The sequence below is a fragment of the Symphalangus syndactylus genome, chromosome 8 (assembly GCF_028878055.3).
Source record: "Symphalangus syndactylus isolate Jambi chromosome 8, NHGRI_mSymSyn1-v2.1_pri, whole genome shotgun sequence".
Taxonomy (NCBI): Eukaryota; Metazoa; Chordata; class Mammalia; order Primates; family Hylobatidae; genus Symphalangus; species Symphalangus syndactylus.
In genome coordinates, this window is record NC_072430.2 from 145,698,601 (window position 1) to 145,721,181 (window position 22,581).

Sequence of the window (22,581 nt, forward strand, 5' to 3'; positions counted from 1 at the left end):
CATCAGTAGGAAAGCCTGGGTAAATTACAGTACGCCCACAGAATATTACACTGCTGAACAACGAAATGAGAAAAATCACTACTTACTGATATGCAGACACCTCCAAAAAATAATAAAAGAAAAAAAGCAAGGCATAGAGCAGGGTGTATGGCAAGCTGTATTTTGCTTCTGCTCTCAAATAACAAATAACGAAGGATAAACCAGGACCAGGAATGGCCTCCGGCAAAGGTGGGGAGGGAGCAGGGTGAAGGTAACAGGCAGGAGAGATTTCTCTGAAAGTACTTTATTATATAATGTTGACTTTGCAAGCATGTAAATGTTGAAATACTTTTTAAAAATTGACAGTAAACGGAAACAAATGTACCTAACTATATCAAGATGACAGAAAAACTCAGAAAAAAAGAATTACTTCAAGTGATTTTGAACTTATGATTTTCCTTTTCTGAGACAGGCTCTCACTCTGTCACCCAGGCTGGGTTGCGGTGGTGCAAACACTGCTCACAGAAGCCTCAACCTCCCAGGCTCAAACAATCCTTTCTCCTCAGACTTCTAAGTAGCTGGGATTACAGGTGAGCACGCCACCACGCCCAGCTATTTTTTGTAGAGATGGGGTCTGACCATGTTGCCCAGGCTGGTCTCAAATTCCTGTGCTCGTGCAATCTGCTCACCTCGGCCTCCCAAAGTGCTAGGATTACAGGCGTGAGAGCCACCGCCTGATTTTCCTTTCTTAAAAGTACAATTTTCCTAGCTCTGTCTTCTGAAAAAGCCTAGAAGCTCTGACAACCTAGTTGCGATGTGCACCTATGGAGACTGGAGTCTCCAACTGCAATTTCCTACTCAAAAGGTTCAGAGTTCATAGAGAAATAGCCGACTCAAGGTCTGTGGAAGGAAATACGTAAGATTAGCCTGAGGCATCTTTCTGTGTTAGAAATTAAGAAGTTATTTATTTATTTATTTTGAGGCAGAGTTTTGCTCCTGTTGCACAGGCTGGAGTGCAATGGCACGATCTCAGCTCACTGCAACCTCTGCCTCCCCGGTTCAAGTGATTCTCCCGCCTCAGCCTCCCGAGTAGCTGAGATTACAGGCACCCACCGCCACGCCTGGCTAATTTTTTTGTATTTTTAGTAGAGATGGGGTTTTGCCATACTGGCCAGGCTGGTCTCAAACTCCTGACCTGAGGTGATCTGCCCGCCTCAGCCTCCCAAAGTGCTAGGATTATAGGCGTAAGCCCCTGCGCCCGGCCAGAAGGTATTGATATTAATGGGTCATGACAGAAAGCTGCAGAGAACAAAACTGAAAGGAGGGGACCCACTGGCCAAAGATGAAGCAGCTCCAGCATGAAGAATGATGGACAATGCCTGAGTTCATAGTGACACTAGAAAGAGTCACTGATCAACACTGAAGTCGCCGGAGCACCAAAGAATCGATTATTTATCTGGTACTTCCCACCCAACTGTTGATGAAGAAAAATTCTTCTTTACAAGAATTATCAACTAATGTATGAGCAGGCAGAGAATTAGAAAAGCATAATTTGCAACCCTTAACGAATTTGGGCAATCACCAATTGATAGTAAAATGATTACACAAAGCACGACAGGGAACTTGACAAGGGAAGACCCAGACCTGAGCCTACTGATCAGTCTCAAAATCAGCACAAAGCAGAACAAGCAGCTATCACAGCACAGACTCAGCACCACCTGCAGGGTCTGCTTGCCCAACAAGCTGACTGTGGAAGTAACCAAGCCCCCAGAGATCTAACACCAGTTCACCAAAAATAATCAGTCAATAGCAGAACCAAAAACCTATGGTCCCCAGTAATCAATGGCATTAAAAAAAGGGAGGATTGGCTGGGCGTGGTGGCTCACGCCTGTAATTCCAATACTTTGGTAGGCTGAAGTGCGTGGATCATTTGAGCCTAGGGGTTCGAGACCAGCATGGGCAACATGGTGAAAACCAGCATCTGCCAAAAAAAAAAAAAAAAAAAAAAAAAGGCCGGGCCTGATGGTGCATGCCTGCAGTCTCAACTACTTGAAGGGCTGAGTCAGGAGGATCACTTGAGCCCAGGAGGTCAAAGCTGCCGTGAGCTGTGTCTGCACCACTGCACTCCAGCCTGGGCAACAAAGTGAGAGCCTGTCTCAAAAAAAGAGGGGGTAGGAGGGAGTAAGCACTGTTAAAGAATGAGAGGCGGGACTCTATAATCAAATGCAACATTGGGACCTTGTCTGGACACTGACTTGAACAGACCAGCTGGAAGAAACATCTTTGAGATGATGAGGAAAGTCCAAACATAGTCTGGGTTAAACATAGTATAATATTAAGAAACCACTATCCATACGATTACGAGTTAAGAGCACAATGACTATATATATGTATATATGAAAACGGGAATCTCTGAACTAAGGCACAGTAACCTATCTGGGATTTGCTTGAAGATAATCGAGGAGCAGGAGAGTGTCAGGGGTCAATGTCTTCATTCTGATCCATATATTCAGTGAAGCGGCCCTTTCCCCTACAGTGTTGATTACAAAACAGAGGTTCAAATATCCACTGACTAGCAGACACCAGGAAAACTTTCAGAGCCTGTTATGCACTGGCCACAATGCTGGACAATTACAAGCAACACTTTCACCTTCCTAACACCTAATGGTTTAACTCCATGAAGCCAGCTGGGGCTGGGGACTGTCCTGATGCCCCCATGTGGTTAAGGGGCACAGCTGGGCCTGCATCAGGCAGCACTCCTCTGCCTCGCCTCCTGGCTATGCCCTGCACTCCTAGCCCTCAGGCCCTCTCCCATCAGATCCCCATCGTCCAACCATCGTGCTCCAGATCCAGCTCCCACAAGATCAAGGAGACTCAGCAGCAGATGGGAAGAACCCCCATTCCTAAATAAGCCTATCTAGTACAACAGCAGTCATGCAACACTTTAATAAGATTCTTTACATTTTTCTTGGTCTTTAAGTGCTACCACTTAGGGAGAAATGCATCAGAGATTTGCTCATTACGAATGTTCTTAAATAAAGTCCAAGTACTGGCATCAGACTGCCAAAGACTAGGCAACTGGCTTAAAACAGAATTTGAACTTGTAATCTCCTCAGTTTGGGGCCTGGAAATGTGTAGTTAATGAACACACTAGCAGAGCAACAGGAACCACCCATCTTCACCATGCAGCAAGCCCAGTTTCTTTTAAGTGTCTCGAACTCTGGGACAAGCTTCTAACTTTCAGTTTGGCCAGATGAGGTGGTGTGCCTGTAATCCCAGCTAACTGGGAGGCCAGGTGGATTGCCTGAGCCCAGGAGTTTGAGGCCACAGTGTACTATAACCACACTTGTGAACAGCCACTGCACAAGAGCGTAGACAACAAGGTGAGACTCTGTCTCTTAAAAAAAAAAAAATTATTATTACTTTCAAGTTCATTCACTCAAAGAGCAAAAATGGTAAGTGTCCCAGTTCTATTATTAGTTTAGTGAGTTTTTTCCACTAAAAATGCCAGGGGACTCTGAATGCTGCTGTCCTACCTCGGAAAGACTGAACCGTCCCCTGGTAGGAAGGGTCCGGTGACCTTCTAGCCTCCATCAGGAGCCGGGTGATCGAACGGGTACACAGTCACTGGGGAGAAGTAGGCCTCAGGCCACCCACCTGAGTCTGCAGTCTAGCAACAATGTCCTTCCGAGCTTTCATGACAGCATCCAGCTTTCCTGACACCATGATGGAGAGGCCTTGGTCTTTGGCCAAAGACAGCTCCAAGTGAGCACCGGTTCTCTGCATGATCTCAAGGCAGATTTTTGCTTGTTCGCCTTCTCCAAATTGGTTCATATCCTTATATTTTCTCTCCTCCAGGGGTACGTGGAACACCTGCTCAAAAAAGATCAAAAAAGGGAAGGTTAAGAGATTAAAAGAAGCCCAACAAACAGGGAGTAAAGAACATGTGTTCATCACCATCCACTCACAAAGTAGCCCCACCCTGCCCACAGGCACTGCTCGAAGCCCTGGGATAAAGCAGCTGAAAGACAAGGAAAAAGCGCCAAGGTCAAGAGGCTGACATCCTAAGGAGGAGAGAACCACATCAGCTGCACAAATGAATGAGGCAGCTAGCAAGTGCTGTGATGAAATCAACAGGAGGAAGAAAGTTTGAGAGAAAGTGGGAGGTGGACCCTGGGGATGGCCAGGAAACACCTTCCTGAAGCACAAGGCAGCTATCCATGCTAAGAGGTGAGGGAACTAAGGGCATACAGGCAGGAAAGCGGAGGAAGTGGATGGGGGCGGAACCTGGTGAACACACCAGAGGGGCACAGTGAAGAGGATCACCCCATCCCACCCTGTAGTAAAAGTCAATACAGGGTTTTCAGCAGCAGGCATTCTGCTTGATGGTGCAGGGTCCCTCCCGTTGCTTTATGGAGAAGAACTGAGGAGGGACAAGGTGGAAGCAAGAGGGATCAACTACCCTGGTTCGAGACCACAGTCACCAAGTAGACAGCGGTACATTTAACAAAACCATTAACAAGACAGCAGACAGGTGAAAATGGAAGGATTGGGATGCAACTGTTTATGAGCCTAAAATTCAGGGAAGACACTAGCAGAGAGATGGTAATTTTCCACCATGACCAGATGATATGAGTTTATATAAAAGTTTTGAAACTCACTAACATCTCAAATTCAGGTAGCAGAGAGAAGGGCTAGTGAAGCCAAAGAAAACCAGGAAACTAGTTAACCTCTTCAAGAAAGTGGGATGATGAATAGAAAACAGAAAACAGGACCCACTCATCTGACAAACACTGCCTGCGAACCGACCACGTGCCAGTCCTGCTGAGTGCTGGCATACAGGACGGACATGAGAGAAGTGGTCGACAGAAACATCTCTGGGGTGGGGGATGATTTAACTTGAAGGCCTTCTCCCTTCAGCTACTCAAAGCATTCTCAATCTTGCATGTTCAGAAACTCTTCCATCAGATTCTATGCTTGGAAGGATAGGTTAAGAAAGAACAGCAATTAATTTTTAAAAATTAAAAAAACTGTCCGGGCGCGGTGGCTCATGCCTATAATCCCAGCACTTTGGGAGGCCGAGGAGGGCGGATCACGAGGTCAGGAGATGGAGACCATCCTTGTTAACACGGTGAAACCCCGTGTCTACTAAAAATACAAAAATTAGCTGGGCGAGGTGGCAGGCACCTGTAGTCCCAGCTACTCGGGCAGCTGAGGCAGGAGAATGGTGTGAACCCGGGAGGCGGAGCGTGCAGTGAGCTGAGATCGCGCCAACTGCACTCCAGCCCGGGGGACAGAGAGGGACTCCGTCTCAAAAAAAAAAAAAAATTAATAATTTACATGGACATGTTACATGATAAAATTTTTAAAAGAAAGAAAGAATGGTGTTTCTACCTGAGTGATGACAGAAGCCTTGATGGGCCGGATCTTGTTCCCCCAGGCTCCAGCGGGTTCCTGGGCACTTTCCAGGCAAGCAGCTTTCTCAGGAAGTGGAGGGAAGGCATCCTTGTAGGTTGGAGGGTCGCTCTCCTCTTCTGAATTTAGAGTGGCAACTGGACCAGCCAACACAGATTAAAAGATAGCACTACTTTTAGCATTACATGAAAAACACTTTTAAGGGTTTTAGTGCTTAAAAACAGACAAACAAGAACCATCAAATGCTCCAGGGACAACTCCCCCCACCCCTCTCTTCTAATTCATAGTGATGGGAAAAGGCCCCAGGAGGTCACAGGCCCAGCACCCTGAGTGTGAGAGCCAGAGAAGGCCAGAGACTCCCAGTCTCTGACAGCGAACCCCATCCACGTGGCCTCCCCGGTAAACATCAGCTCAGACACTGTGAGCCCCACTCCCCTAACGGGGTGAGCCCCTTGAAAGCAAGCCTTGCTACATCAATTTTTAAGTCCTCTAGAGTCTAATAACACACTTAAAAAAAAATCGCAACTATGACAACGCCAGGCACAGAGCAGACCCTTACATTTGCAAAACAATGGTCCTACCCAGCACCACCTGTGAGAACTGCCTTTGAGGCAAACTCTGATTTTCCACTGTAACATACAAGGTTAAAAATGATTGCTGTGGAGGCTGGGCACGGTGGCTCACACCTGTAACCCCAGCACTTTGAGAGGCCGAGGCGGGCAGATCACCTGAGGTTGGGAGTTTGAGACCAGCCTGACCAACATGGAGAAACCCTGTCTCTACTAATAATACAAATTAGCCAGGTGTGGGTAGTGCATGCCTGTAATCGCAGCTACTCGGAAGGCTGAGGCAGAAGAATCGCTTGAACCCAGGAGGCAGAGGTTGCAGTGAGCCAAGACTGCGCTACTGCGCTCCAGCCTGGGCAACAAGAGCAAAACTCTGTCTCAAAAAAACAGACTGCAGTGGGAATGGTCACCGCTGATCCCCCCTGCCCTGCCCAAGGCTTGTGGAAATCAGGTTCTCTGATTATTATCACTTCCATCTTCCACAGTGCCCCATTTGTTCACGTGCTTGTGCCATTAGCCACAATCTCCATGAAATCAAGGGTGTGACTGTTTTGGATAACCCCAAACCCCCAGGACTGAGCACGGTGTCTTGGCAATAGCAAGGCCCAGTGAAAAACACCACGAATGGATGTGGCAGAGAACAGGGGGATGACCTCTGGAATCAGACGGGCTCACGCCCGAGTCCGGGCCCATCACTTCCCAGCTGCACACCCACCTACCCAACAGTGCTGACATGACGGGTGGCAGCCTTCTTTCAGTGCTGTCTTCCCTCTCTAGAAAGACAGACTTCACAGGGAAGCTGGCTCCAGTAGGAGGATCCCAGGCCCCCAGAACAAAGCAGCTTCTGGGGTTCCAACGCCTGACACAGCAGCCACCAAAAATGAGCTTGTGAAATGTGGCCAGCGTGACTAAGGAAAAGTGAATTTTATATTTCAATTAATTTTAAGAACTAATACTCAATTTAGTTATTGGAAAACTTTTAAGTGTGTTTGGAACAACCTGGAGTAGAACAATCTGCTCTTTCAAATGAAGATTTTATAACATCTAAACACAGATCAAGGATTTTGGATGAAAATCTAGCATTCAAATGGAAGGAAACGTCCCGCCGCTGTAAATACACATCGGACTTTGAAGAGAAATAATCTCAAATATCAATGGTTCCCCCCCTTTTTTTTTTACATTAGAGATGTTGAAATGACAATGTATCAGACATATTGGGGTAAAATATCAAAATTAATTTCACCTGTTCCCGTTTAGTAAGTACCAGAGAATCCTAAAAATTGCACACGTGGCTTGTAGTCTGTTCTACTGTACAGCACTGCTCTTAATCCCAGCCAGTGGCGTTCGAGAACTCCGAAGCCAGGGTCCAGCCTTCATCCTCAAGGTAGGCTTAAGCAATGCTCTGGGATGCTTCAAGCCCAGATTTTAGTTCACCACAATTAGGAAAAAGCAGTTTTGAAAAGGACTGCATTAATTACCAATGGTCAAATTTGCTGGCTTTCCAGAAAGCTGTCCACATTTTAAATCTCACTGTATTTGATTCATTTCCTCATGCCTGGCCAGTTGCCCCTGCACACACGGCAATGCAAAAACACTGCACAAGATGTTGGGCCCTCCCTGCTCCACAATCACAGGGCCAAAAGGTACTTCTAGAAAGGGCACGGGATTTGGTAAAGGCTTTAGGGGAGCAATGCCTTAGACATTACCAGGAAGAGCACATAAAAGGGCTGTCACCTTTGATTTGTTGCGGAACCAGCCCACTTCGGTGTTCAGCAAAACTCTCTTGGGTCAAAACTGCAACGGAACTCATGGTTGATCTCACACCTACACACAATCCGGGAAAACCACTAAAGCAAAGAAGAATAAGTCAGAAGTCAAAGTACAACCCTCAATTATCTATGAGATTGTTAACCTAAGAAGAGTTTTAGCGAAAGTTTTATTCTCTTTTTTACCAGCAAACTATACCCTTTTATTTTCCTCACAACCTCTGACGTAAGCTGATATCCAAACTCTCACCAAGTGATGAAAAGGGGGGAAAATGCAAGTAAAGGAGGTCCTAGAACAGGGGTGGCCAATCTTTTGTCTTCCCTGGGCCACAATGCAAGAAGAATGATCTTGGGACACACATAAAATAAACTAATGATAGCTAATAAACAAACAAAAACAAAACAAAACAAACAAAAAAACTCATGTTTTAAGAAAGTTTAAGAAATTCGTGTTGGGCCATGTTCAAAGCTGTCCTGGGCCTTGGGTTGGACAAGCTTGTCCTAGAACAGCTGGTTAACTGTCCCCTCACAAGTCGCCTGTAGGAGCCTCATCCTCCACTTGGGGCAATCTGCAACCATTTCTCCACCCCAGGGGCCACAGAGACACAGTCTGCACCACCCCTAACTGCAGGCGTGGGGGGACCATGGAACCTGCCACCTGCCTGACCCAGGCTCCAGGCAGAGATCAACACCAGGATCGTTCTCCTAACAGTGACCTTGGTTATTCTGACAATTTGCCCACCACACACCTCTTAATGCTTACAAAACGCATGACAGTTGCTACAAAAAGCCAGCCAGTCTCTCTCTGTAAGGTGCATCCAAGCCCCAAACTAAACCACCTCCAAATCTCGGCTTAACCAGGTGGTTACGAGTGGTAGCTGCGTGACAGGAAAAAGCAGCCTCAGTGCTTTGTAGCAAGAGTAACAGACCCACAAATTGCGCTAAATGCCCTTGATCCACACTGACTGGTTATTCTCCTCCATTCTGTTTCCCAGGTGTGGGACAGAACCCACACAGCAGGGGAACCAGGCAGGGCACTGAGTTTCTCAGATTAGCACAGCCACAGTGCTCAGTAGGGTATGGGCTCTGAAAGCCACAGCTCCCTCATTTGAAAAATGGGGTACATTCAGCATTCTGAGGTAGGAATGTTAGCTTCCTCCCCTCCCTCTCCCCAATTCCAGGTGAGCTCCAAACTACTACGGTGAGGAAGAACCCATTTTCTTTACACAATTACGCATCAATTACTGGCACAACAAGGCCAAGTAATAAGGAGTGAATTTTGCATAATTTTTATAACATAATTAAGATCTCTCCCCAAGTTCAAGAAAAGTTAAGGCCTGCAATCCTAAAGAGAAGCAAGACCCCAACTCAGATAATACTGAATAAACATAATTCACATTTAAGAAATAAAAGATTAAAAACAGATGGAAGCCAGATGACACATCTAAGGGGCATATGTCTATAGATGGTTCCTGCTGGGAGGTGAAGCTATGGAGACATCGCTGACAAACCACGAGAAACTTGAAGGTGTGATATAAACAAAGAAGGTACACACAGGACTAAGAAAATACGCATCCCTGCGCTCCCAGGTCCACACACAGCCCAGGGACAGGAAGTCTTCAGACAGGGTCAAACTTACCAGCAAAACGGTCAGTAGCCAGAAAGTCCGTCCTGAGGCCGCCTCTGTCAGCCTGCCAGCTTTTGCTGGTATGGGATGGGAAGTGGGAGAGAAGAGAGAGGAAACCAGAGAAAAGTTACTTATCTACATTTTACAACTCAGATCTTTTTACCTCAAAATCGGAGAAGGTCAAGATATTATTTATGCTTTGGTTACTAACACCAATACTCAGGCTAGTTTCTTGGAAGAAAAAAAACCATTAGCTTGAAACAAAACACATTAAAATAAAACCTGAACCAGCTCCAACTTGCAGAGGACAACTATTCCAGGGACCTGAGGGAGTGATCTTTTAAGTGCCAAACTTCTCAACTTAACCATTTTGAAGTAAAATCCTCACAAATCTATTGGTGCTCTCTTGCACGGCGGGATCATCTTTCCTGTACCCCACATAACCGCTAGGCGGCTGAACCAGAAGAAGGGGTTGTTGTGCTGGGCTCTGACCTATAACAGAATGTGGACCTCGGGGGCTCTGCAGTGCTTATGGTGACCAAGAGCTACTGTCTTCAAGAATTCTCCGTATATTTTGCAGTTACTTTGTTCTTCTTGCTGTTATCCTGTAAAAGTCCTTCAGCCCTTTCTAATCCACTGGGGATTTAGAAACCAGGTCATAAAATCGCAGGATTGAAAGGAACCTTCAAAGGCTGTCTGGGGAGGACCAAGAACTCTGTGAAGTAGGAGGGTGAGTCACCTCGCCTTAGGGGACTCTGGAGATGGGAAGCCGGCGACCACATGTGCTCCTCAACCATGAAAAGGCGGAACTGCTGACAGGAGTGAGGCATGTGTCTAAAATGGGAAAAGCAATGACAGTAACAGAAACACCCCACTCAACTGGAGAATACTACTAATACCCTGACAACAATCATGCCCTTAAGACACATGGGTCCGGGGCTGAGAAGGCGGTTCATGGCAATGGGGGTGCACCCAGTAGACTGGATTAAAGGGTCTCGCCTTTCCAGCAGAGGATGTGGACTGGTGGTATTTCTGGATTCTAATCTTGGTCATGAGTTTTTTAAAAACTCTAAATACAGGGCTTGAGTCACACAGGGAACCTGCCACAAACCAGAGACACTATGGGGCCCCAGATGCACCAGACACACAGATGTACCCCAAGACTGAAGGGGAAAGGTGGGACAAACTGATCAAGAGTATTCCATTTAAAAGCATCACCAAAAATTCTAGTTTGCAAGTTTTAAAGATTAAAGTGAGAAAATTTCTCCGAAGTGTCACAGTAGCACATTCACAACCTGGCAAGAGCTCCCTGAGATTCCAAGTGTCTGTCCAGTCTGGGAGCAAAATGCGGCAGGGCACTCCAGGCTAAGGTGCCCCAACAGGTGTCTAATAATCCACCCTCCGCCCTCCCACTCTTGCTTGCTGACTATCCACCTGGCATGGTCTCTCACTCAAGGTTGTCCCAGGCTCCAATGTCACTTCTTAAACCCAGACACCCACCCCCTTATCAAGCCAGGTTCTGGGCAAGTCTCCAGTGCCCAGTGACAGCCACACTAGAAGTCTGCAAAATGCAGTTCCGTCCATGTCAGCCCACACCGACTCTCCAGCACAGAGCTGTGATGAGCCAATCCCCACTGTGTACCCAGTGTCAGTTTCTTCTGAGACCACTCACACACCCTTCAGAAGCCAAGTCCAGCCAGACCCTATACTGAAAGGAGTCTCAACATAAGGGAACCTACTCCTGTGTCTGAGGGAGACCCTGGAGCAGAGCCTCTCATGTTCCTCAGGCGTGCACAGACCCTCAGGCAGCCAGGGAAGGCAGAAGGTAGACCTCCAGAAAACTCCAGACTGGTCTGACAGGCTATACTGGGTCCCTAGCCTCCAGATTCCAAGTGGCAGTTTGTCAGAGCTTGTAACGAATGGTTCACAACTAGAGACACATTTAACACCTAGGGTTCTGGTATCATCAAACAACATTTTGTTGTTCTTCTAAACAACTCAAAAACCTGTTTTCGAAGAATGCGTTTTAAGCAAGCATTTGATGACCCACATGTAAATGCAGACCCTGTCCCCACCTGAAATTCTGGGTGAGATTTTCTTAAAAGTCAGTCTCATTTTCCTTCTGTGCTCCCAATCCAGTGAGGTGCAGCCCAGGGGTCCACCTGCCTCTGGTTCAACAAAGCAGCACCTACGAAGCTGTCCCTACAGCTCCATGTCCACCCCTCACTGCTCTGCCCTGCTCCTGGCTCTGCCTTCACAGACAACACCCACGAGGGTTTCATCCTGTTCCATGTGGATCTTTCAGCAACCCTAGGACAGCACCAGGCAGCTCCACTTGCTATCTGAAGATCCCAGGATACCTTGGGCAGGCCTAGATACCCAAGAACAGAGGCTAAACATCAGGTATCTCGGATTCTCACTGGATCTAACAGTACTGCCCATATCAGGATTGAAAGGAACCTCAGATATTACTCCAATCCAATTTCTTAATACCACTAGGGACAGGACATTCGTGGCCTTCTCAGGGCCCAGGTCCACCCCTGCATGGCTGTAAACGCTCCACCTCAAGTTATGACAAAATCTACAACTTCTTTCCCCTTTCTAGCCATGGAGAACAAGTCCGCTCTCCTCCAAGGCTCCTTCTGGTAGGTGAGCCCTGTCTCCTGTCTTCTTCAGTCCCTCCCATATGGCCCCAGTCCCTTCGTGATTCTGGCTCTCTCAACTACTTTTCCCATAGGAAGCTCGGATCAATCAGTGTCCAGGTCCACCTAATGTAAACCTCAAACTATACTGAACCTGGACTTTTAATTTTGTTTCCCAGAGTGCAAACGTCCACAGCAAAAAAGGTCACATCTCAGAATTTAACTTTCAGCAAACAGAACTAGAACTAAAGGAAGGAGGGCAGGAACCAAGACCCCTTTCCGCCCAAATACGTGTAGAGCAAAACGTGGAGTCCTGACAGAGCTGTGTTACGTGGGAAACCTGTTGCTTACAAGTTTAGCACAAGTTTAACAGGTTTCTGACAGCAACAGAAAAGGCTTCACATGAGGGGTTCTACTTTTTTGCTTTTAAACGAGGAAGTAATTAAGTTGATTCCCTTGTGATAAGTTTTGCCAACTACATATTCAATGGGCAACAGTGTTCGAAGAGAATTATCAGTAATACTCCAGGAAGAATTTGATTTCAGCCTCAGTTAATGAGACCCCCAAGTGCTTTAAAGCACCAGACAGGACCAGGTATGGAGGGCATCAAAAAAACCTCCGGCTGAAATCCAGACTTCTCTTCCATTAGTAAAATTACTCAAGACCACAAACCGAAGTTCAGAATGGGAAAATAAAATCCTGATCCACTCAAAGATCACAAGATCGAAATCTAGGAGAGGCCGCAGGTGACTGGCGAGCAGAAAGCAGGCTCCGCTCCGCACTTCTCACCAAGTTCTGGAAGTCGGCACCCATCCTGCATGGAGGAACTTTCGCAGATGCCACCTCAGCACGGCCCTCCCACAGGCCACGAGGGCCCGCGGGCGGGGACAGGCTTAAAGGGACAGCAACCCCTCGGCCTCCCCGCCTTTCATCCAAATTCGGTATTTTTCCGTAATGTATTTTTCATCCACGACCCTGGGGCACGTCCAAGTTGCACTCCAGGCCCAAGAAGAGCAGCTTTCCCCACCCCCGAACACGTAGACGGGCGCGGGCCCCGCGCGGCAGGTGGAGGTGCTGCGGGGGCCCCCCCGCCCGGCCTGCGCCCAGACCCCCGCCCCGCCGCCACCTGGAGGGAAGGACCCCGCTGGCCTCCCAGGGACCCCCACCCTGGCCGCACACGGCGCCCCCGCCGGCCAGAGCAGCCCGAGCTGGGGGAGGGGGCACCCCGCGGGAGCGGGGGAGGGGAGGGCCGGCCCCGCCAACGTCAGCGACCTGGGCTCAGGTCGGCCGCCCCTCCCCCGCCGTGCGGCCACGGCCCGGGGGGTGCCCCACCGAAGCCCCGGGAGGAGGCGGGGGAGCCCAGCTTGCGGCCAAGAGTGGCCCAGCGGCGCCACGGGACTTGAGAAAGTTTGTGCGCGCCCCTCCGCGCCGCGGCCACGCGCAGAAGAGACTCGGAGCCGGCCCCGGGTCCGGCCCGGAACCGCCACGCGCGGTAAGCAGGACACCGGCAGGCGGGGGCCACAGCCTGGGGCCCGGGTGGGGGCCGCGGCACCCGGGCCCCTCCCCCTCCGCGGCCTCCACGTCCGCAGCTCCCCGAGCCCGCCCGTCCCGCCCGCCCGTCCGGGCCTCCCAGCCCCGTGCTGCGCGCTCACTCGTGGGCCCCCGCCCGCTGGTCCTGCCGCTCGCTTGCTCGCCCGCCGCGCGGGAGAAGCCGGGACGCTCCGAGGCGCGGCGCCCGGGCCCCGGCTGCTATATAGGGCGGCGGCCCAATCCCGCCTGGACACGTCAGCGCCCCGCCCGCCCCGCCGCTGGGGTCCCCGCCGCCCCGGGCCGCCCAGCACCCGGGAGGCCCACCCAACTCCAGGCGTGGTTCTGCATCCTTTTTTCGGGTGGGGAAGGCGGTGCCGAGGAGTTGGGATATTAATCACCTCCAGAAAGCAGGGGGAGCGTGCCCCGCAAGAACCCGAGTGGAAACAACCGAAGACCAGAAAGGGAGCAGGAAGGATGGCTGCTCTGGAAGCAGATGTCACCAGTACGCCCACTCCCGAAAATCACAGAAGAAAAACCTCAAAGGATGCCCACCACGTCGTAAGCGGATGGCCCCACCGGCACGAGGTCCTACAGCGCAGTGAGGCTCCCAGACAGCCCCGGGGCTTTCATTCCCTCATTCCTGCGTGTCTGTTCCTTATGTCCCTCAGTTTTATAAACTATCCCCACCCGATTCCTTGGCAATCAACTTAATCTCCCCCCAAAATATAAAATCCCCTTCCTTTAAAGCGTGCATTACTTATGACTCCATCTCTACATAGGTGCATACACGCAAAAGAACCGGTGTGTGGCCTCTGAGCCCACGGTGGATACGCAGGACTGGGCGGAACGGAATCCCTACTCTCAGGGGGTCTCCACCCTCCGGGAAGGACTCGTCACTTCTGCATCCATTGTGTTTACTAAGTGATAACTGCCACTGTTTCTTTTAAGGGTATAAAGGGAGTCGAGCAATCTGTAGAGATGTCAGTCTGAACCTCTGGCAAAGTCGCAGGTGAACAGAATCCTGCATAGGGCACAGGATCAGCTACAGGTATCTGGGGACAAGACTGTCCCACACAGGGCAAGAGGCAGGGGCACACCCAGCCTTACCCAGGGAATGGGGTCAGGTCCGCACAGCCTGCAGCTGGGCCATGGGTGCTGTTGAGGATGGTGGGAGCTGGGTGGGGGCTGCAAGCAGCAGAAGACAAGATCAGACTTTTTTTTTTTTTTTTTTTTCGTGGAACACTGACACTAAGTGGAGAGTGGCGGGGAGGGGAGGGGAGGGCAGGGGAGGCCTACTATAGTTCAGTCTAAAGATGACAATGGCTTGCATTATGGTGGGCATAATGGAGGAAATAAATGGCCAGATTTGGTATATATTCGGAAAGTAGCACCAAGAAGTTCCTTATTAACCAGAAGAGGGGTGTGAAAGAAGTTAAGAAAGGCACAGGTTCTTGGCCTGAGTGACTGGGAAGAGCTGCCCTCACTGAGGTGGGTAAAATTCAAGGAAGACTGGATGGATAAGGGGGTATGATGCCCTGACTGGGCAGGTGGAGGATGTGGAGCAGGCAACTGTATGTGCAAGGTCAAGGGAGAAGCCTAGGAGCCAGCGGAAACACCATGCACTTCATGACACCACCTAGGGAGGGGAGCAGAATCACAGAAGGCAGAGAACATCTGCGGCTCGAGGCAGAGAAGGAGCCAAGGATATCATTAGCAAAGCCATGCTCTAAGTCAGCAGCACGGAACTGGGCAGGTGGGCCTCCCTAGATGTGGAAATAGGCATTCCCTTCTATGTCACTGCTGTGGTTTGTTGGTAACTTTCCGTGGGGATTAACCAATCAGCAACTAGTGCAAGTGTGTTTTTTGTTGCTGTTTTGTTTTTGAGGGCTCAGAACTGCAGAGGGAGATGGAGAAAGAGTAAGTGGTAGGGATTCGGTCCACTGTCAAGGAACTTCCAATAAAGCTAGGAAGTCAGCACAGGCACAGTACCTAGTACACAGGACACCGTCAAGAGTTAGTTTAAAAAACACTGTTAGCAGAAGATATTATAAAATCAAACGTTAACTTTGTGTTAATAACCGTCCAGAATGCTTCTGTGCTGATGCTCACAACCAGCATTTCCTCCCAGCAAGCTTAGCACATTGAAACTAATAAATAGTTCGTAGAAGCAAATTTTAGAAATTCCATGGCTAGCAATATTCAGACCAAATGAAGTGTGAACGTCTGTCTGTGACATTTGAGTTTTCAGCCCTCAAAGGGACAGGGGAGAAGTTTGGGTCTGCTCAAGGTAGGAGGTGAGAAGAGATACCCTCCTATTCCATAAAGTCATGATCCCCAAAAGGGCTACACCCTCAACAGAAGATAGGTAGATCAAAAAAAGAAGAAGAAAAGCCCACTAGTGTAGAGGGGACTAAGGATGCCTTCTCTGACTATCCTGAGCTGGCAGGTAGAAGCATCTCTTGAGCTGCAGGGACAATGGACTAGTACCCTACAACCAAGCCCATCTGTCCAGGAACCCCTAGCCCAAACTGGGATATTAACAAAAGAGAAAGCAATCCCCCTCAGGAAAGAATAAACCTCCTACCAGGCTGAAAAGGATACCTACAGATCAACCCAAATGGTAGAGAGGCTAAAAGCCCAAAGCTCAAGAAGAAGGAAGGATGGATTAGAAGTAGGATTAGACTCAAGAACTTCAGGAGACAGAACTAAGATTGAGACAATAAAAAAGCATAAGAGATGACATTTAGAAAAAAATCGAGAGATGGAACGAATGAAAGAGCTAAGAACCATAGAATGAGAAACTCTAACATATGTCTGTAACTGGAGTTCCAAAACAAAAAGAGAAATGAAAAAATCCAAAGAACAGAGAAGAAACATTTTTTAAAATATTGAGAAAATTCTAAGATTTAATGATACAACATTCTTCCCTCATCCCAAAAAAGACAGAGAAGTTGTCTAGCAGGATAATTTAAACTAACCCAGATCAAAACACACTACAGAGTAACCTCAGAGCACCAAAGACAAGAGCAGGACCTTAAAAGCAACTAGAGAGAAAAGACAGGTTACTCATAAAGAATACTATGAGACCAAGGGCAGACCACTTAAAACAATACATACCAGAGGATAATGGCTATATATGAATTATGACGAAAGAAATAACTGTCAATTTGGAATTAAGAATTATTTTTCATTTAAGAATGAGAATAGACATACTCAAAGATAAAGCAACTACTACCAATAGATCCCTGCTGACAGACCTACTAAAGGACATATTTCAGCAAGAAAATGAAAGCCAGAGAGACCAGAAAGAAGAAATACTGATAAACCAGCAACTTAGATAAAGTGAAACAAGTGGTGATCCTATACTAATATCAACAATAAAATTTGGAGGGAATTAAATTATAGATAGGTACATAAGCAGAATATGCAAGTACAAAATAAAAGAATTAAAATGCTTAGGCAGCAATAATATGTAAGGTGGAAGGGGGATATGAAGTTGCAAGGTTTCAAGATTCTTATCATTTGGGGAGAGGCTAGAGATAGTAATTTTAGCCCTTGTTGAGAATGAATGTTAAAAATTTAAAGACAATCTAGGAAAAACAAAGAGTTTTTAACATTCAAACTAAACTCTTATTCAAATGGAAGTTATTGGCAATGTTCTAGATCTTGGATTAGGTGGTAGGTTCAGCGGTATTCATTACGATGTACATTATTACTGCTTACATTATACTGTATTAATAATTGTTAAAGAGAGAAAACAAGAAAAAAGAATAGGAGGCAAGAGAAGTAAAAGAAGCAATGAAAAAGCAAGGTATTAAATAAAACACAAAACTGATGAGAGGAATGAATTCAAACCCATCAGTAATCTAAATACGTGTTAACAGACTAAACTGACCAACTCTTAACAGCAGCTACAGGCCATTCAACAGTCCTAAACCATACAGACAAATAGGCTGAAATAGAGAGATGGAAGAAGTACTCCGAGCAAATACTAACCATATGAAAGTTGGTTATATTATTTTCAGATAACACAGACTGTAGGATAAAAATCATTATTAAGAACAGAGAAGGTCAAGAACTTAAAAATTCAGTAACTCTGATTACATGTATCTCATAACATAGCTGCAAAACATATAAAGTAAAAACTGAAGGTTACGAGGAGAAATTGATATATCCAAGGTTAAAGGGTGAGACTGACCCAACTCTCTTGGTAACACAGGTTATGGGACTGGAAAATGTATAGAGGATGCAAACACAATTAATAAATCTACTTTATTGAACATATGATTAAAAGTGACACCTTTTTAAAAAACCATAAAACCTGGCCAGGAGCTAAAAAAAAATTTAATAGTAAACAATTAAATCATAATAACATTCTCAGACCACCACTCAATTAGAACTCAACTTAAAAATTTAAAGACTATGTAAGTTTTAAAACTTGCTTCTAAGTAACTCGTGGAACAAGGAAGAAATCTGAAAACATTTAAAACTAAGCCATTAAGCAATTATATATCCCACCTTGTGGAATGAAACAAGAGTGTTGCTTAAGGACTTGTAACTTTAAGCCATCCTATTAGTGAAGAGGAAAAAAATAAAATAAGCTAATCATCCACTACTGAAACTAGAAAAAAAAAAACACCAGAATAAACAAAAGAAAGGTAGAAGGAAATAAAGATAGAAAATTAATCAACTAAAAGACATATACCACAAAGGATAAACAAAACCTACATCCAAGTTTTTTAAAAGACAAGTTCAATCTCTGGCAAAAATGATTCCTGAAAAAAGGAGAGTATAAATAGGCAATATTAAGAATTAAAAGGGGGTCAAAAACTACAGCTAAAATGGAGACTTTGAAAAATCACGTAAGAATTCTATTGAGAAGAGTAGTGTCAAAAACTCGAAAACAGATGAAATGGGCAAATTCTAGAAAAATAAGTTACCCAAACTGAGTTAGAAATACAGTTTCAATAACCAACCTTCCCCAATCTTCAAAGAAACAAATATAAAAATTACAACAAGGCCGGGTGAGGTGGCTCACGCCTGTAATCCCAGCACTTTGGGAGGCAGAGGCGGGTGCATCACCCGAGGTCAGGAGTTCGAGACCAGCCTGACCAACATGATGAAACCCCATCTCTATTAAAAATGCAAAATTAGTTGGGCGTGGGGGTGCGTGCCTGTAATCCCAGCTACCTAGGAGGCCGAGGCAGGAGAATCGCTTGCACCTGGGAGGTGGAGGTTGCAGTGGGCCGAGACCACGCCATTGCACTCCAGTCTGGGAAACAAGAGTGAAACTCCATCTCAAAAAAACAAAAAACAACAAAAACAAAATAATACAACAAAAAGGCAGGCCTCCAGATGCTTTCGTAAGGAAGCTCTGAGAGATTATCTCCCACACAAAGCTGACGGGCTTGGACTCATCACAGACAAAGGAGTAGGTGAATCTCACCTAGGTACTGGGAAGCCAAAGCCTGAAACAATCTTGCAAACTGATCCAGAAATAGAAAAACAAATATTGTCACGATAAAGTTCAATCCAGTAATGTGGGGTGGTACAATATTAGAAAAACAGATTAAAGTTACTCGCCACATTAACAGCATGAGGGGCAAAGATAATTTGATCATTTCAAAAGATTCAAATGGGCTGGGCACAGTGGCTCGTGCCTGTAATCCCAGCACTTTGGGAGGCTGAGGCAGGCAGATACCTGAGGTCAAGGGTTCGAGACCAGCCTGGCCAACATATATAGGTGTCCCTACTAAACATACAAACATTAGCCGGGCGTGGTGGCACATGCCTATACTCCCAGCTACTTGGGAGGCTGAGGCAGGAGGATCGCTTGAACCTGGGAGGTGGAGGTTGCAGTGAAACAAGATGTTGCCACTGCACTCCAGCCTGGGCAACAGAACAAGACTCCATCTCAAAAAAAAAAAAAAAAAGATTCAAATGAAGAATCTCAACTAATTAACCCATTCCTAATAGCAACTAGGAATATAAGCCAGGGCAGTATGGCAAGAAAAAGAATTGAAAATGAACCAAAACTGCCAGTTTTCACAGACAATATAACTGTGCTGGTAGAAAATCCAGGAGAATGTATGGACACATTATTAGAACTAATTAAAAAGTTCGCTAAGTTTTCTAGAAATAAAACCAATACACACAATCAATTATGTTTCCAAAACACCAGCAACAAACTATTAAAAATAAATCTAAGCCGGGTGTGGTGATGCATGCCTGTAGTCCCAGCTACTTGGGGGGCTGAGGCACGACAATCGAACCCAGGAGGCAGATGCTGCAGTGAACCAAGATCACGCCACTGCACTACAGTCTGAGCAACAGAGTGAGACTCTGTCCCCTCTCTGCCCCCTAAAAAAATTTTTAAAAATCTAGTAAGAAAAAAAAGTGTGATTTATAGAGTTTATAAAAACCTTTGTCAAAATACAGAAATGACCTTAATAAATGGAGACAGGCCATGGTCATCTAAAGAAAGACTTAATCATGGATAGTAATTCTCCCCTAATTAGACTAGAAATTCAATGCAAATGTAACTTAAATCCCAAAAGGTATGTGTGTGTATGGAATTTTACAACCAGATTTTATACAATTTTTCTTTATACAAGATTTCAATATGTAATTTTTATAATGTTGCACTGCAAACACTGAATTATAAAAAAATTATTTACACCATTTTTAGACTATTTACATATACAATCCTATTTACACAACAAAATTTATACAAAAGATCAAGGACCAAGAACAGCCAATACAACTCTGAAGAAAACAACGTGGAGGAGGGCTTGCTCTCTCCAGTGTCAGGTTGTGCATCAACAGTAATTCAGACTGTGGCGCTGGTGCCGGGGACAGAGAGAACAAGGGAGCAGCAGAGAGGGCCCAACACGGACACCACAGACACTGCCATTGCCTGCCTCAGATGTGGTCGTGTGGATCAGCAGGGAGATGGATGATGCAATCAGTGGCTCTGGGAAAACTGGTTATCTACAGCAGGAGAGAAAAACTAGGTCCTTATCTGACACCATTTGCAAGGCCTATTAAGGCTTAAGATGCAAATACTCCGAACAATCCCACTTCTAGAGACTTACTTCAGGAAAAAGCTCTCCCACCTGGGCAAAAGGAAATACGTAAAAGAATGCTCATCTCACTGCACTGCTAGTAATAGTCAACAGATTTTTAAGAACCTAATTGTCAATGGATAACATGGATAAACAGAGGTATACAATTTATGCAGCCTACTCCTCTTTGCTTTAACTGATCACCTGACAGGAACCCATGGCAGTGGAGCCATGCTGAAGGGGTTAGGAGGAGCAGCGGACCAGGGGTCATCTCCAAGGGTGTGGGAGCAGAGATGTGGAGGACAGGCACCCACCACTTGCTGGGCAGCAGTGCAGTCTTATAGGAAGTTATTAGCACCACGGGATGGGAGCTAAGTTTAGCACAATTTGCACTCCCATACTGAGTGTGGTGGTCAAAGTCAGGTCAAAGAAATGTTTCCATCCCATTTGATAGCTGAAAATGTAAAATTATATGTGGCTCATATTACATTTTTATTAGCACAAACTAGTTTTATAATTAAGCTTATTTATACTCAGTTTAATTTGACTTGTAGCATATTCTAATAAGGAACAACTTTCCTTTGGCTCGCATGTATTTACTACTGATACATTACAGTATATATTATTATATTAAACTCCCAGCCCTAAAATAAAGTCTCACGAAAGTTCAGATGAGGCAGAAACAAAGACCTGCAGTCCAGGGTTTCCTGTAAATTTGCCTTGTTCTTTCTCCACCATCTAATTCGGTCGGTTTCACTACTTTTCAGGAAGTAGCAGAAAAGGTGACTTAGTATACTCTCCAATGACACTGTTCTCTGGCTTATTTCTGTGATTCACGTATTTCTAGGTAAGGTGAAAATACGTAACTTGTGTTTTATCCGAGTCAGTATAGGCACCTATAATGAGAACAAATTGTATAAAGAACACCAAACTTGTTGCCAGGATACCTGCTTTCAGAATCTTGCTCAGATATAATTTGGGTCACCTTGGCTAGTTGTTTAAGCTCTCAACTTTTACAATTCACATTTGTAAGTGTTGGGGCCTTTTCTGCAAGTTGTTAAAAAGATCAAGGAAAATGGTATCTAAAAGAATCTGCCCTTTAGTAGGTATCTCACTGGGAATGCTAGCATTTAATTCCACTAAACCACTAAACTCACTACTTTCCACTAAATTAATACATTTAGTGGAGTATGCCACTACATTAATTTTACAAATACAAAACAATCAGCACATATTTCTACAGCTGAGTAAAGAATAATATTTACTTAGAGCCTAATTAAAGAACATGTGTCAGATAAATACAATTTATTTTCTTAAGAAGATGGGGGGCCGGGCGCGGTGGCTCACGCCTGTCATCCCAGCACTTTGGGAGGCCGAGGTGGGCGGGTCACCTGAGGTCAAGAGTTCGAGATCAGCCTGACCAACATGGAGAAACCCCGTCTCTACTAAAATAGAAAATTACTCGGGCGTGGGGGGTGGGGGGGCATGTAATCCCAGCTACTCGGGAGGCTGAGGTGGGAGAATCGCTTGAACCCAGGAGGCAGAGGTTGCAGTGAGCCGAGATCGTGCCATTGCACTCCAGCCTGTGCAACAAGAGTGAAACTCCATCTTAAAAATAAATAAATAAATAAATAAGCCAGGCACAGTGGCACGTGCCTGTAATCCCAGCTACTCGGGAGGCTGAGGTGGAAGAATTGCTTGGGCCTGGGAGGTGGGGGTTGCAATGAGTTGAGATCGTGACACTGCACTCTAGCCTGGTTGACCAAGTGAGACCCTGTCTCAAAAAAATAAAAAAGAGGATAGGACAAATGTTAGGTCCAAAAGAATAAATTAATGGATTTTCATAGAAATAGACTACTCTTTTGAGCTGTGCTGGCCAACATGTACTGGCCACATGTCACTACAGCCTTCACACGTGGCTACTTTAAAATTATATGCGCTGTAAGTCTAAAATATACATCAGATTTTGAAGATTTAGTACAAAAAATACAA

General features: G+C 46.1%; 1 protein-coding gene across 5 annotated transcripts in view; it reads right to left on the reverse strand.

Annotated features, from left to right (window-relative positions):
- Positions 1 to 22,581, reverse strand: part of HDLBP (high density lipoprotein binding protein) — an 88,355-nt gene that overhangs the window by 31,043 nt on the left and 34,731 nt on the right. For 2 of the 5 annotated variants that reach the window (XM_055291230.2, XM_055291231.2), the window contains exons 2-5: positions 9,366 to 9,430; positions 7,695 to 7,807; positions 5,374 to 5,531; positions 3,637 to 3,852 (exon numbers count right to left, since the gene is read on the reverse strand). In XM_055291230.2, the coding sequence (XP_055147205.1) occupies positions 3,637 to 3,852; positions 5,374 to 5,531; positions 7,695 to 7,770 (450 nt within the window). In that variant the 5' untranslated portion in view covers positions 7,771 to 7,807; positions 9,366 to 9,430. Of the gene's footprint in view, positions 1 to 3,636; positions 3,853 to 5,373; positions 5,532 to 7,694; positions 7,808 to 8,475; positions 8,600 to 9,365; positions 9,431 to 10,092; positions 10,188 to 13,647; positions 13,767 to 22,581 lie in introns of those variants that run through there. The other 3 variants (XM_063645342.1, XM_055291229.2, XM_063645340.1) reach the window with 3 other exon arrangements.